At 45.0% G+C, this 15,000-nt stretch overlaps 2 protein-coding genes across 3 annotated transcripts in view; both read left to right on the top strand.

The window, feature by feature from the left end:
• The first annotated feature begins 4,823 nt into the window (after positions 1-4,823).
• On the top strand, positions 4,824-10,851 carry LOC115118797 (mucin-2-like). Its single transcript, XM_065007510.1, has 8 exons — positions 4,824-5,721; positions 6,666-6,798; positions 6,980-7,114; positions 7,224-8,371; positions 8,404-8,709; positions 8,844-8,979; positions 9,406-9,522; positions 9,883-10,851. Exons 1-8 carry the CDS (start codon positions 5,100-5,102, stop codon positions 10,097-10,099), a joined length of 2,814 nt encoding a protein of 937 aa, XP_064863582.1. The 5' UTR covers positions 4,824-5,099; the 3' UTR covers positions 10,100-10,851.
• Positions 10,852-11,164: 313 nt separating this feature from the next.
• The window catches only part of LOC115105899 (tetratricopeptide repeat protein 28-like), a 238,519-nt gene continuing 234,683 nt past the window's right edge, over positions 11,165-15,000 (top strand). For both annotated transcript variants that reach the window (XM_065007505.1, XM_065007504.1), the window contains exons 1-2: positions 11,165-11,470; positions 12,891-13,310. In XM_065007505.1, coding sequence (XP_064863577.1) covers positions 11,441-11,470; positions 12,891-13,310 — 450 coding nt within the window. In that variant the 5' untranslated portion in view covers positions 11,165-11,440. The remainder of the gene's footprint in view (positions 11,471-12,890; positions 13,311-15,000) is intronic.

The following is a 15,000-nucleotide window of genomic DNA, read 5'->3' as shown; positions in this document are numbered from 1 at the left end:
GTCATGTTCAGAAACACCTCATATTCTGGAAACTGGCCAATAGAAAAAAGATAAGCATTTTAATGTTTCATAATTTATGATATCTGATAAGGATAGCAAGTGTAATAATTTTCATTGATCATCCATCCAGTAGAAACAATTGTGTTCATTAAACTCAGCAAAAAAAGAAACATCCCTTTTTCAGGACCCTGTCTTTTAAAAATAATTCCTAACTTCCCTAACTTCACTGATCTTCATTGTAAAGGGTTTAAACACTGTTTCCAATGCTTGTTCAATGAACCATTAACAATTAATGAACATGCACCTGTGGAACGGTTGTTAAGACACTAACAGCTTACAGACGGTAGGCAATTAAGGTCACAGTTATGAAAACTTAGGACATTAAAGAGGCCTATCTACTGACTCTGAAAAACACCAAAAGAAAGATTCCCAGGGTCCCTGCTCATCTGCGTGAATGTGCCTTAGGCATGCTGCAAGGAGGCATGAGGTCTGCAGATGTGGCCAGGGTAATAAATTGTAAAGTCTGTACTGTGCCTAAGACAGCGCTACAGGGAGACAGGACAGACAGCTGATCATCCTCGCAGTGGCAGACCACGTGTAACAACACTTGCACAGGATCGGGACAGGTACAGGATGGCAAAAACAACTGCCCGAGTTATACCAGGAACGCACAATCCCTCCATCAGTGCTCAGACTGTCTGCAATAGGCTGAGTCAGGCTGGACTGAGGGCTTGTAGGCCTGTTGTAAGGCAGGTCCTCACCAGACATCACCAGCAAAAACGTCACCTATGGGCACAAACCCACCGTCGCTGGACCAGACAGGACTGGCAAAAAGTGCTCTACACTGACGAGTCGTGGTTTTGTCTCACCAGGGGTGATGGTCGGATTTCCATTTATCGTCAAAGGAATGAGTGTTACACCGAGGCCTGTACTCTGGAGCGGGATCGATTTAGAGGTGGAGGGTCTGTCATGGTCTGGGGTGGTGTGTCACAGCATCATCAGACTGAGCTTGTTGTCATTGCAGGCAATCTCAATGTGTGCGTTACAGGGAAGACATCCTCCTCCTTCATGTGGTACCCTTCCTGCAGGCTCATCCTGACATGACCCTCCAGCATGACAACGCTGTGCGTTACAGGGAAGACATCCTCCTCCCTCATGTGGTACCCTTCCTGCAGGCTCATCCTGACATGACCCTCCAGCATGACAATGCCACCAGCCATACTGCTCGTTCTGTGCGTGATTTCCTGCAAGACAGGAATGTCAGTGTTCTGCCATGGCCAGCGAAGGGCCCGGATCTCAATCCCATTGAGCACGTCTGGGACCTGTTGGATCGGAGGGTGAGGGCTAGGGACATTCCCCCCAGAAATGTCCGGGAACTTGCAGGTGCCTTGGTGGAAGAGTGGGGTAACATCTCACAGCAAGAACTGGCAAATCTGGTGCAGTCCATGAGGAGGAGATGCACTACAGTACTTAATGCAGCTGGTGGCCAAACCAGATACTGACTGTTACTTTTTTTTTTACCCCCCCCCCCCCCCTCCCCTTTGTTCAGGGACACAATATTCAATATCTGTTAAATAATTTTTGTGGTTAAATTCCCATGTACCGAATACAAAATACAAGTTAAATGTGTTTCCATCGCATTTTCAACTGTACTGATGGGGGTGCTGAGGAATTATTAACAGGGAAGTTTACTTCGATATGATGATTATTATATCAATATTTGCACATGAAAGTGTTTCCATCGACACTTCTCACATAATTCATTTTACAGACACTAAAAGATCCCACTTTGTCTAGCATGTTTTGTTTTGTCGACATATGGAAAGTTTACGGACAAATTGTCTGTTTCCATCAGGCCTGTCATGACATTTTTTATCGAACATGTACTTTACTGTATAGAAAGGTTGGCTGGAAAACTGGTTTGTAACCATCCTCAGTTTTTATGAGAATAAAGTTATACCATATTTTAAAAAATCACCACAGTTGTGATGGAAATTGGAAGTTTCGGTACAATTTTATAAATGCCCACAGTGTCACGCCCACAGTGTCACGTTTGTCATGCCCACAGTGTCACGCCCACAGTGTCACGCCCTGTCATGCCCACAGTGTCACGCCCACAGTGTCACGCCCTGTCATGCCCACAGTGTCACGCCCACAGTGTCATGCCCACAGTGTCACGCCCACAGTGTCACGCCCACAGTGTCATGCCCACAGCGTCACGCCCACAGTATCACGCCCTGTCACGCCCACAGTGTCACGCGCTGTCTCGCCCACAGTGTCATGCCCACAGTGTCACGCCCACAGTGTCACGCCCTGTCACGCCCACAGTGTCACGCCCTGTCACGCCCACAGTGTCACGCCCACAGTGTCACGGGCGTGACTAGGGGGTGTTCTAGTCTATTTATTTCTATGTTTGGGATTGAGTATGGTTCCCAATTAGAGGCAGCTGATTATTGTTGTCTCTAATTGGGGAGCATACTTAAGGTGTCCCTGTTCCCACCTGCTTTTGTGGGAAATCGTTTTGTGTATGTGCTTGTTGCACTAAGTTACTTCACGTTCGTTGTTTGTTTATTTTTATTTTTTTAGAAGTTTCACTTTTAATAAAGATGTGGAAAACAAATCACGCTGCGCCTTGGTCCATCCATTATAACAACCGTGACACACAGATCATTTGTTTGTTCGACATGGTGGTGTATTTAGCAAAAAATGGCAGTGGAAACGCATTTATGTGCAAATATTGATATAATAACCATCATATCGAAGTAAACTTGGAGTCACTCAATGATATGTGGCTACTATATGTGTATTTTCCAATCAGAGATGTGTTTCTCTCGGTTTACGTAGAAGCTCTTATCCAGAGTGATTTACAGGAAGAATTAGGGTTAAGTGCCTTGCCCAACGACACACTGACAGATTTACTGTACCACCAACTGAATTTTCCTTTGCCTGGAGTAGCCCTGAATGTGCATTTTACCAGTAAGCATATGAGTCTTCTCATATGTACCCCCTGTGTATATGTCCAATTACCCCCAAGGGTTCTAGTATCCCAGATTGGGAACCACTGGCCTACGATGAGATTATTTTTAACAAAAGAGCAAGCTATATTTTTTTTGTCAAAAGGCAGCCAAGCATCGATGATCATGTCACCAGAATAAAACCCTCAATATTTATTGGAAAGTATCATCAAGCTCACCTTGCACTTTTACCACCCTGTGAAGTTCCTCATAATTTATTTAATCTGTAGCCTAATAAACTGCACGCTTTCCCAACGAGTGTTAGTGGGAAGACCATACAGCACGTCATAGCTGCAACCTGTGCAACCTGGTCTCAGAGCACTTCGTATTATTCTGTAAGTAAATCTGAGAAAGTCCTTTAGTATGATATGTTACGTTTCGGATGGTATGTGTTAAGTTGTGGATGTCCATCATCCATTTTGTATGATATGTTCTAAATGACCATTTGTGTTATATGTTACGAATTTGCAAAACATACACTATGTTTCAAATTCTATCTAGGTAGCTAGCTGGCTAATGTTTGCTATTTTAGGGGTTAGGGTTAAGGTTAGGGTTAAGTTTAGGAGTTAGGTTAAAGGGTTAAAATTAGGGTTAGGGTTAAGGGAAGGGATAGCTAAAAGGGTTAAGGTTAGGGTTTGGGTTAGCTAAAAAGGTTAAGGTTAGGGGAATGGTTAGCTAAAAGGGTTAGGGTTAAGGGAAGGGTTAGCTAAAAGGGTTAAGGTTAAGGGAAGGGTTAGCTAAAAGGGTTAAGGTTAAGGGAAGGGTTAGCTAAAAGGGTTAAGGTTAAGGGAAGGGTTAGCTAAAAGGGTTAAGGTTGGGGTTAGGGTTAGCTAAAAGGGTTAAGGTTGGGGTTAGGGTTAGCTAAAAGGGTTAAGGTTAAGGGAAGGGTTAGCTAAAAGGGTTAAGGTTGGGGTTAGCTAAAAGGGTTAGGGTTAAGGGAAGGGTTAGCTAAAAGTGTTAAGGTTGGGGTTAGGGTTAGCTAAAAGGGTTAGGGTTAAGGGAAGGGTTAGCTAAAAGGGTTAAGGTTAAGGGAAGGGTTATCTAAAAGGGTTAAGGTTAAGGGAAGGGTTAGCTAAAAGGGTTAAGGTTAGGGTTAGCTAAAAGGGTTAGGGGAAGGGTTAGCTAACATGCTAAGTAGTTGCAAACTAGCTGAAAAGTAGTAAGTAGTTGAAAAGCTGTTAATTAGCTAAAATGCTAAAGTTGGCTGTGATGAGATTATGCGACCACCCATCCACCCGACCAACCACCCTACTTTCATTTTTGCCTAGCATGCTGACCACACCGCCCTCATTGCGTGAGCGAGCGATCCCGAGAAAAAGGAATGTGCATTTCACCCAAGTTAATATAGTTGGTTCAGAGTTCGTTTTTATATTTCAACCTGCGTCTGATTGCATCTGGTGTGTGTGGACAAAATCAACATAAGCGATTTTATGGTAAGTAACCATCTGTAAGTAACCAAATGTAACGTATACTAATTTCGATTCCCGGATTTACGTTTACTATGTTACGTCTAGTTTATGAGACCAGGCTGCATCGCGTGGCTATTAGGTCATAATGGCTATTATTTGCGCATAAAAGAGTTTCCACCAACATTTCGTACATAGTTGTTTTTACCGACACAAAAATATCCACTTCTTCTAGCGTATGCCAATTTTTGGAAAGTTACCTACATTAGACCTGTCCTGTTTCCTTGAGGTTTCTCCGACATATACTACTTGCACACAAAGCTTGAATGGAAGACTGGTTAGTTACACAAACACACACCACAACCACGTGGTCAAATCAAAGCGCAGAATATTGCGGGCGGGAAAGCCCCTCGTAGAACAGTTTAAAACCAGCCTGAGGTCCGTCTCTTTTCAGACATCCTCAGACAGTGGAAACTAGTGAATAGGGCCACTGTTAATTACGTATCAGCTGCAAAGTGAATGTATTTTAATGCAAGTTCGGGGTGCGGCAACATTTTATTTATATATTTATATATTATATATATATTTATATTTATATATTTAATCTTACCTCTTAGCATAAGAGAAAGGGAGTATAAAGTACTGAAGGACATTTAACGTGCTTACATTGGTGCCGAAAATGCACATCAACTCCATTTTATTTTCTGCTGTAATAATGGCAGCAGTGTCACTGATGTTGACCACTGCAGCTGCTGCTGACCCGAGGGATTTCTGTTTCTGGACTAAAGTCACGTCGAACGGTGAGACCCATCTCAGCTTTCTCCGACACCACAGCGAAACTCACGACGCCTCCTCCTCATCCCTCCATCTCTACCACAGTGTGTGGTCGGTGGAGAATAGACTGGTCAACTGCGCAGTGAGTGACGACACGGCCGTTACAGACAGCTACATGTCTGTGTGTCGGGAGAAGAACACCACAGGAGAGTTCTCTAACCGTCCTTGTGAACGTTTTGATGTCAGTGCGCCGTCTGAACTTGAAAGCCACTGCGCTCCTGTTAGCTCTCCAACGGTCACCCAGCGCGAAGCCGTTGGAGATGCCTCTGAGGAACATAGAGAGACAAGGCGTAAGAGGCACGCACGGAGCGTTATTGATGATATAGCGTTCCAGAATCCTCTTGGAGACGGCGGTGACAGTTCCAGGGATGAGAAGCAAACCCATCGGCGCGTAAAACGGGGTCTCATCGTGCCGGGAACGCTTTGGTGCGGCTCAGGGAACAAGGCGGCGGCCTATGACGATTTAGGTAGGTGGTCGGTGTTGTATCTGTAACTGTATTCCAGACTAAGATGTGGTTCTCCTTTTGATAATATTTTCTCATGTGTAATTGTATGGGGTATTAAAGCAGAATGTAATTGATGATGATGATTCATGTGCCCATTTGTAGGGCTCTATAAAATCCGCGATGCGGAGAACGCAGACAGAATTATGGAATCCAGATATTAACCATATTCAAAAATGTATTGTCCTTAGTAGGGAATCATCTAAATTAATGAACACATAAAGCGTCTACCACTTTGTGCAGCCGTTAGCGATGATGTTGGTAGATGGAAATGCTTTCCCAAAAACCTTCTCAATTAAATGTTAACTACAAAGTAGTCTATGCTTACCTGGCAGAATGATTTCATTATTTGCATCAATCCAGTCGGTATTTATTTTGCAAACACGGACAGTGATGGTAGAGTGCTTCTATATACATCTGCATTGCTAGCTCTTCGGGATTTTAGGCTGGGTTTCTGTATAAGCACTTTGTGACAACTGCAGATGTTAAAATGGCTTTATAAACGATTGATTGATTGTGTGAGCTACACCGCTAACATCTTCTTGCTAGGCGTGCACCGGAATGAAAGGTTAGTTGCATCTATTTGTATTTATTTTTAGACCTGAAAAGTGGTCTCCTGATGTGGGTTAAGCATTGTTGTGGATTAGAACATCACATTGAGTTGTTTTTCAGCTTAAAAAAGTGTGATTTTCAGAGCGAAAACCTTAAAAAAACAGGGTGAAACAGAAATCTGGGTAAAATTAAACGGAATTTGGGGAAACAAAATATGGAATCAGACAAAATGTAACTGATTTTATAGGGCCCTACTTTAGTAATGCCTCTGTTTCCCGTCACAATATATCAAATAGGCCTAACCTGGTCTCTTGTTGTTGTTGCTGAACCTCTCCTACCTCTCCTACCTGTGACAGGTGTGTTTGCAGAGACAGACAGTTGCTGCAGGGAGCATGACCAATGTCAGGACACCATCCTGTCGTTCCAGACCAACTATGGAGTTTTCAACACAAACATTTTCACCCTGTCCCACTGCCACTGTGATAACAGGTAGGCTGCCTGTCACAAACTAACTCTGTCTATGAGACTGTGACTCTCATGAGGAAGATTCTGCCTTTCCCTTAACATTATACATTACTGATTCAGTTCCGGCTAACCTCTGTGTAGTGTTGTATTGATGTTGTGTTTAGGTTGCATTAACATTGTATTAACATTGTGTTGTTGTGTATAGGTTTCACCAGTGTTTGCTGGGGGCTGAGGACAGTATTTCAGACACAGTGGGATACGTCTTCTTCAACCTGCTGAAGATGCACTGCTTTGAGTTCTCCCACAGACTACAGTGCTCTCAGAGGAACTGGTTTGGCATGTGAGTGACGATCCCTCCCTCACTTATGTTTGTTCATGAAGTGTTTAATGTAACATGCAATGTAAAATGGAGTAGAGGCTGATCCTACCTCATTCACTCTCTGTGACAGGTGTCAACAGTATGATATGTCTCTGTATGCTGTGGTCCATCCTCCCACCTTCTACAACTCCACCCAGCCAGACCCTGACTTAGAGGAGGATGACATGGCTGACAATACCACCACTACCATCTCCACCCAGCCAGACCCTGACTTAGAGGAGAATGACATGGCTGACAATACCACCACTACCATCTCCACCCAGCCAGACTCTGACTTAGAGGAGGATGACATGGCTGACAATACCACCACTACCATCTCCACCCAGCCAGACCCTGACTTAGAGGAGGATGACATGGCTGACAATACCACCACTACCATCTCCACCCAGCCAGACCCTGACTTAGAGGAGGATGACATGGCTGACAATACCACCACTACCATCTCCACCCAGCCAGACTCTGACTTAGAGGACGATGACATGGCTGACAATACCACCACTACCATCTCCACCCAGCCAGACCCTGACTTAGAGGAGGATGACATGTCTGGCAATACCACCACTACCATCTCCACCCAGCCAGACCCTGACTTAGAGGAGGATGACATGGCTGACAATACCACCACTACCATCTCCACCCAGCCAGACTCTGACTTAGAGGACGATGACATGGCTGACAATACCACCACTACCATCTCCACCCAGCCAGACTCTGACTTAGAGGGGGATGACATGGCTGACAATAACACCACTACCATCTCCACCCAGCCAGACTCTGACTTAGAGGAGGATGACATGGCTGACAATACCACCACTACCATCTCCACCCAGCCAGACTCTGACTTAGAGGAGGATGACATGGCTGACAATACCACCACTACCATCTCCACCCAGCCAGACTCTGACTTAGAGGAGGATGACATGGCTGACAATACCACCACTACCATCTCCACCCCCACTTCCACCTCCCCCTCCAACTCTACCACCTCCTCCTCCACATCCATCTCCACCTCCTCTTCCTCCTCCACTTCCAACTCTACCACCTCCATCTCCACCTCCTCTACCTCCCTCTCCACATCTCCCACCACCTCCATCTCTACCTCCTCTACCTCCATCTCTTCCTCCACCATCTCTACCTCCATCTCCACATCTCCCTCCACCACTTCAACCTCTCCCACCACCTTTCCCTACATTGCCACTTCCACCTCTCCCTCCACCTCCACCTCTCCCCCACCTCTCCCTCCACCCCTCCCTCCACATCCACCCACACCACTCCTTCCAGTGCTGCCCCAGCAGACCTCACCCCAGGGGGTCAGAGTGGAACACCAGCCTCTGGCTCGCCTGTCATCCACCCTTACCCTGGAGAGGACAATATGGTTGCCAATATTTCTCCCACCTTCACCACTGGCACTGCTACTGCTATAGGGACCCAGAGTAGCACCTCGGGACTAGAAACCTCAGCCTCGGGCCCAGCATTGGCTTTGGCCTCGCCAGCTGAACCCACCCACCATACTGGCCTGACTCTGCCTAAGTCTAACCAGGACACAGCAAGCACAGGTAGGTGAAAGAAAATATTCTCGGTTTTCTGTCTCTTTCTGCCTGTTTCTATGTGCATCTACTTTTGATAATGCCTTTTGAGTGGACTTGACCATGAGCTCAATTACATTTCATTGTGTTTCCTGTCTGTGTAGGGAAGCAGCATGTGTATGTGTGTGATGTATACAGAGACCTGGATGACTGCAGGTTTAAGATCCCTGCTCACCAGAAGAGATACAGCCTCCTCAACCCAGAACCCAGGACCCTCTTCCACTGCAACTGTACCAGCAGGTCATTATTACAGAATAATACAATATGTAATGGCTTGGACAACCAGATCAGTGCAACCAAGTGGTCTGTGACATACAGATGTCTGTATGTCATTTTGTGAATGAATTAATGAAATTACGAGTCAAATCACCTTTGGTGACCATCCTTTACGGGTATATTTGTTAGGTGTGTAAAACAAATTGTGTGCATAGGGTCAGACAGTCAAGGACAGCCCTACTAGTTGTGTTAGCAGTTGTTGATTCATGTTTAAATCAAATGTTTGATAAAATACAGAAGTAGGACTTTTTGGCAGCAGTAAGATTGTGTGCTCACGTGTGTGTCTGACACTCACCCCAATATGTCCTCCTCTCCTCTCCTCTCCTCTCCTCTCCTCTCCTCTCCTCTCCTCTCCTCTCCTCTCCTCTCCTCTCCTCTCCTCTCCTCTAGACTGTCTGAGGTTCTGGTTCAGCAGAAGGAGATATCTGGGGTTCAGACTATCCTGTTGAAGTACATCTCTCTGTCCTGCTTCACATTACAGCCACAGGTCTGCACACAGGGGACAAGGTCAGTACAGTACACATCACAGACACACACGCACTGCCACACATGTGCACGCAAGGGTGCACGCTCTCTCTCTCTCTCTCTCTCTCTCACACACACACACACACACACACACACACACACACACACACACACACACACACACACACACACACACACACACACACACACATGGGCGGACTGGGACCAGAAATAGGCTCTGGCATTCTAATTTTGTTGTGGCCCCCACTATTAGCCAGATAATTATCATTTCGTGCAAAAACCCTAAGTTAGACAGGCCCACTGAGCTAATGGTCCACGCCCGCACACACAGACACACACAAACGCACGTGAGTTTGTAACAGTCTACCTCCTTATCTACAGCTGCTCGGCTTCTCTGGTCAAACCCTCTCCTGCTCAGCTGGAGCAGCAAAAGATCAATGGTGGAGGCATGGAGGAGTGGCGCCATCTACAGGCCGCTGGCCACAACGGCAGGAGGCCCAAATCTAGATGGGCCAAACGCAGACTACACAAACTCTGCATCAGGATGACCAGGAAGCACAGTCAATGTGCTTTAGTAGAAGATGCAGTGCCAATGTGATGCAATGTTGTCTGATCTATTTAGCCATCCCATTTCCTCCCCTATGGGATATAGATACTATTTATTTTTGTAATTGACATTTGAGTAATTGTAAATCCAGATGACTCCAGAGCTGCTTATAGTTAGGTCATTCACTTTAAAAGATAGCTAGGTGAGACATCCACATCAGCAAACTCAGTGCAAGTAGGAAAAAAAACAAGTGCAAGTTTTTGTTGTTGTTGGAGGGATAATCTACTAATAGCAGTTGTAAATAGTGATATGTGTATCAGGGCCTTACTGCTGTAAAGGAAAAACTCTGTTTCAAGTCCTGAATGTAAATATCTAAGCTACTGTACTATAGTGTAAAATACTTTTTTTTAACTACTGTCTATGCTCAGCATTCATTTAATACTTTATCTTACTGCAAATTGTACATATAAGTTACTTGTATAGAAACACATATCATTATCAAAGACAAACAGTGTTTGCATGTAATGTTTTTATTGATTATTTGTTTACCCTGTAATAATCCAGACTGTATCACAACCTGCGGTGATTGGCAGTCCCATAGAGCGGCGTTCAAGTTCGACCGGTGTAGGCCGTCATTGTAAATACGAATTTGCGCTTAACTGACTTGACTGGTTAAATAAAGGTTCAATCAAATAAAACATTGTTTTTTAAATAAACACTGACAGAGCCTGTATGCTATTTCTTACTGTTGTCTTTACAATGCTGTCAATTTGATGACACATTAAACTACACTATATCAAAGACACCAAAGTGTTAGGTTATTATTATGTAAGCCATAACTATTAGAATATGTTCATGAAAGGCAAAGGGATGGTGTTTGTATCGTCTTTTCTATCATTATTTTTCATTTTTTTCACCTTTGATTCAAGGAAATTGTGTAACCTACTTTAATATGAAGCGTATGGCTTGTTTATTTATGAAGAGGTCTGCAGTAAGTAACGATCTATTACAAAAATTCTGTAGAAACAATACTTACAACAGGAATGAATAACTGCTAGGTAACTCAACCCCTCTCTGATGTCACCACGGGTAATTGAGACCTGGAGACCGACTGGAGATGCATCCGTGGAGCTCGAGCCTGCCGAGACCCGCCTCCACCCGCCACAAATTCCGTTACTCGGGGAAAAACGGATTTAACATGGCGCACTTTCTGGGAAATAATTAGAGTTAGTTCGCGGCCGGTTAAGTGGAATATCGCTTGTTGTTCATTTTTCTGAGGTCCATGAAAACATTCTTGTAGGAGAGCGCAGCGTTTCTGTGGCTGTTTGGGAAGCGAACTGCGATGGGATGAAAGTTTGAAGTTGCTGCCGCTGTGTATAAAGCTAGAACAGGATGGAGAAGCATCGACCGAAGAAAGAAAGGGTAAATATGGCGAACAAAGAAAATGAGGCTACAGTTTTTCTGACAGTACATAGCATTTAGGCTATAGATCTAGCTAACTGCAATAGTATGCTATAGGCTGGCTAGTAACTAACCTATCAATTTCAGCCAAAGTGCTTTGATGATCCGTTTGATGTTATGCCCAAGTTGCTTAGCTATTCAGTAGTATTGTAGCCTAGCCCGTACCGCGCTTTTCATAGCAATTTAGTGGAATATGCCATATTACATTATTACAATAATAATAAGATAAGACAAGATCCAAATGCAACATTAGCTTTTACTTAGGTGACAAACAGAACAGTGGTTTTTGCCCCTTTAGTCTCTCTCTCTCTCTCTCTTTCTCTCTTTTCTCTCTCTCTCTCTCTCTCTCTCTCTCTCTCTCTCTCTCTTTCTCTCTCTTTCTCTCTCTCTCTGTCAGAGGAGGTCCCTGGTTTCATTCTCTCAGGAATGTGTCTCCCTGCTGACCTGGGCTGGGAGGAGGAAGGAAGGGACAAGGAAGTGGTGTGTGTGTGTGTGTGAAGACAGTGTCCCTGTACTTTTCCAACACAACTGTTTCAACTGCTGCTCCACTTTGACAATGGCTCATTTTCCTGCACGCCTCCATCTGTGTTTGTGTGAGAGAGAGTGAGAGTGACACAGAAAGAAAGAGATTGAGTGAGCGAGATAGAGAGAAATACGCAGGGAGAGAGATGGAGAGTGTGTGTGTAAGAGTGACTCATATATACCCAGCTATATGCACAGGTTGAAAATCAGCTGTTCTCTCCTCTTCTCCTGACTCCCCCTCTCTCTCTCTCCCTCTCTCTCCCCCCTCTCCCTCTCCCCTCTCTCACTCTCTCTTGCTCTCTCTCTCTAGCTCTCCCTGTCTCTCTCTCTTTCTTCTCTCAGTGAAAACTTTCTACTGTGTGAGTTAGTGCTCCAGTTTGCTCTCTGTTTGGACAGAGAATGCCACTGGGACTCCAGGGAACATGTGTGTGTGTGTGTGTGTGTGTGTGTGTGTGTGTGAGCGAGAGAGAGAGAGAGAGAGAGAGAGAGAGAGATAATGACAGCCTTGATGTAAGTAATTCTGAAAAGACAAATTTGGTAGCAGCAGATCAGGGAAGGAAGCAGAGAGTTAACCTCAACGTGCACATTACACGCACACGCACACGCACTCACACTCACAAACACACTCGCAGACACTATATAAAATCTAGATATAAATATTGCTTTGATGTTTTGGTGGAACAGATTAGAAAGTCAGCTGTACATCAGCATGGTCCTCTTTAGGGAATGATGACACAACTTGACTGTCAAATTACTGTAATGTTGAGAAAAAGGTATTTGATTGAATTAAAATATAACTGGCCACTCCTACCGACATTTATTTTCTTCCTCCCATCCCCCTCTCTCTTCTCCTCTTTAGTTCTCTCTCTTTGGCCCTCGCTCTTCTGGCCGAAACACCAACCCTCCCTCTTCCTCCTCTTCATCCTCTACCTCTGCTCCCCCCATCCCTCCCACTCTCTGCAAGACAGACCCTCATCCCTCCATCCCTCCCTCTCTCCGTAAGACAGACCCTCATCCCTCCATCGCTCCCTCCATCCCTCCTGGGCCTCCTATCCTTTCTAAGACAGAGTTTTTGGAAGCAGTGCGTTGCAGTAACCAGGCGTGCCAGCGGGGGCAGTACAGCCAGGCGGTGCAGCTCTATGGGAAGGCCCTGTCTGCAGACCCTCAGAACTGCATCCTGTACAGTAACCGCTCAGCGGCCCATCTCCGCCTTGGACAGTACCAGACCGCCCTGGACGACGCCCTCAAAGCCCGCCTGCTCAACCCCAAATGGCCAAAGGTAGGACCAACTGTATACTATAACATACATTTGTACTGCTAACTGAACCTTTGTTTGTGGGATGCGTTTTGCTCAAACTACAGATGTAAGATCTTCATTTCATCACTCTTGTGTTGCTGAGAACTGTCCTGCATAGCAGGAAATGAAAACTTGTAGTGTATTCAAGGTTTAAAAAGGCTTTGTCATTTAAAAAAAAAATCCATGAATTATAATCCACATAATAATTCACATTTCCTGTTGCTGCAGGATTATTTTCCTTCTGTAGCAAACTGGCTCAAATTAAGATCCTACCTCTGTAATGGCCCAAGGTAAGAGAGATAGGTGTCATGGTTAATGTACACCAACAACTTCTAGAGCATTCCCAGAGGATTGGAGGTGCTCAGCATGAAGTGCCTCTTTCTATTCAACTGTAGAGGGAATAGCCTGAACATACAGTCAATAAACAAATGAGAGAGTGAGAGTGAGAGTGATACCAAAGAGAGAGAGAGACAGGGAAAGAGAGAGACAGAGAAAGAGAGAGAGAAGAGACAGACAGACAGCTAGACTAAGAGACAGAGATGTTTTGAGGCAGTCAGGGGTCTTTGTAAAGAGACAAACTCCAGAAAGACTTCCCCAGGCTCTGTAATTCATTACCTTTTAAGGGGCTTTATTAGCATGGGAAACACATGTTTACATGTGAAATTAACTATTAAACATGAACTGTAAACATTACAATCACAAATGTTAAAAAATAATACACATTTGAAATGTCATATTATGTCTATATACAGTGTTGTAAGGATGTGCAAATAGTTAAAGTACAACTAAAAATATGGGTTGCATTTACTCTCTGCTCTGTATCTCTCTCTCTGGGTCTGCTCCACTCCACTTCCCCTCTCTATAGGGAAGAGAATAGACGGAAGCTGTTTGTGTGTGTGTGTTTGTTGTAGGAGAAGGCAGGGTCTGTGAGGACAATAACATAACAGCAGGAACATTTCTTCAAGAGAGCGAGTGTGTCTGTTTGTGTGTCTGTTTGTGTGTCTGTTTGTTTGTGTGTGTGTGTGTGTGTGTGTTGTAGGAGCAGGCAGGGTCTATGGGGACAATAACATAACAGCAGGAACATTTCTTCAAGAGAGCGAGTGTGTGTGTGTGTGTGTGTGTGTGTGTGTGTGTGTGTGTGTGTGTGTGTGTGTGTGTGTGCATACTGGCCCGGTGGCGGTGTCAGAGCAGTGGTCCTGCTGCTGTATTCTCTGTTGGTCAGTGTGAAGGTCAGGTGTAATGAACTACCATTCTGAGAACGTTACTTACTTCAGCCTGTCCTCCGTTTTTGTTCCTGTTCTCCCTCTCTGTTCCTGTCTGTTCCTGTCCCCCCTCTCTGTTCCTGTCTGTTCCTGTTCTCCCTATTTGTTCCTGTCTGTTCCTGTTCTCACTCTCTGTTCCTGTCTGTTCCTGTCCCCCCTATCTGTTCCTGTCTGTTCCTGTTCTCCCTCTCTGTTCCTGTCTGTTCCTGTCCTCCCTGTCTGTTCCTCTCCTCCCTCTCTCTTCCTGTCCTCCCTGTCTGTTCCTGTTCTCCCTCTCTGTTCCTGTCTGTTCCTGTTCTCCCTATTTGTTCCTGTCCTCCCTGTCTGTTCCTCTCCTCCCTCTGTTCCTGTCCTCCCTGTCTGTTCCTGTCCTCCCTCTCTGTTCCTGTCCTCCCTGTCTGTTTCTGTCC

This window comes from Oncorhynchus nerka, linkage group LG22, assembly GCF_034236695.1.
Source record: "Oncorhynchus nerka isolate Pitt River linkage group LG22, Oner_Uvic_2.0, whole genome shotgun sequence".
NCBI classification, from domain to species: domain Eukaryota; kingdom Metazoa; phylum Chordata; class Actinopteri; order Salmoniformes; family Salmonidae; genus Oncorhynchus; species Oncorhynchus nerka.
This window is presented reverse-complemented; position numbering and strand designations above follow the sequence as displayed.

Excerpts from the sequence above, each read along its gene's own strand:
- LOC115118797 (XM_065007510.1), top strand. The coding sequence starts at position 5,100 with ATGCACATCAACTCCATTTTATTTTCTGCTGTAATAATGGCAGCAGTG. Across the intron at positions 6,799-6,979 it reads CACTGCCACTGTGATAACAG|GTTTCACCAGTGTTTGCTGG; the intron begins GTAGGCTGCCTG and ends TGTTGTGTATAG. Across the intron at positions 8,372-8,403 it reads TTCCACCTCTCCCTCCACCT|CCTCCACATCCACCCACACC; the intron begins CCACCTCTCCCC and ends CCTCCACCCCTC.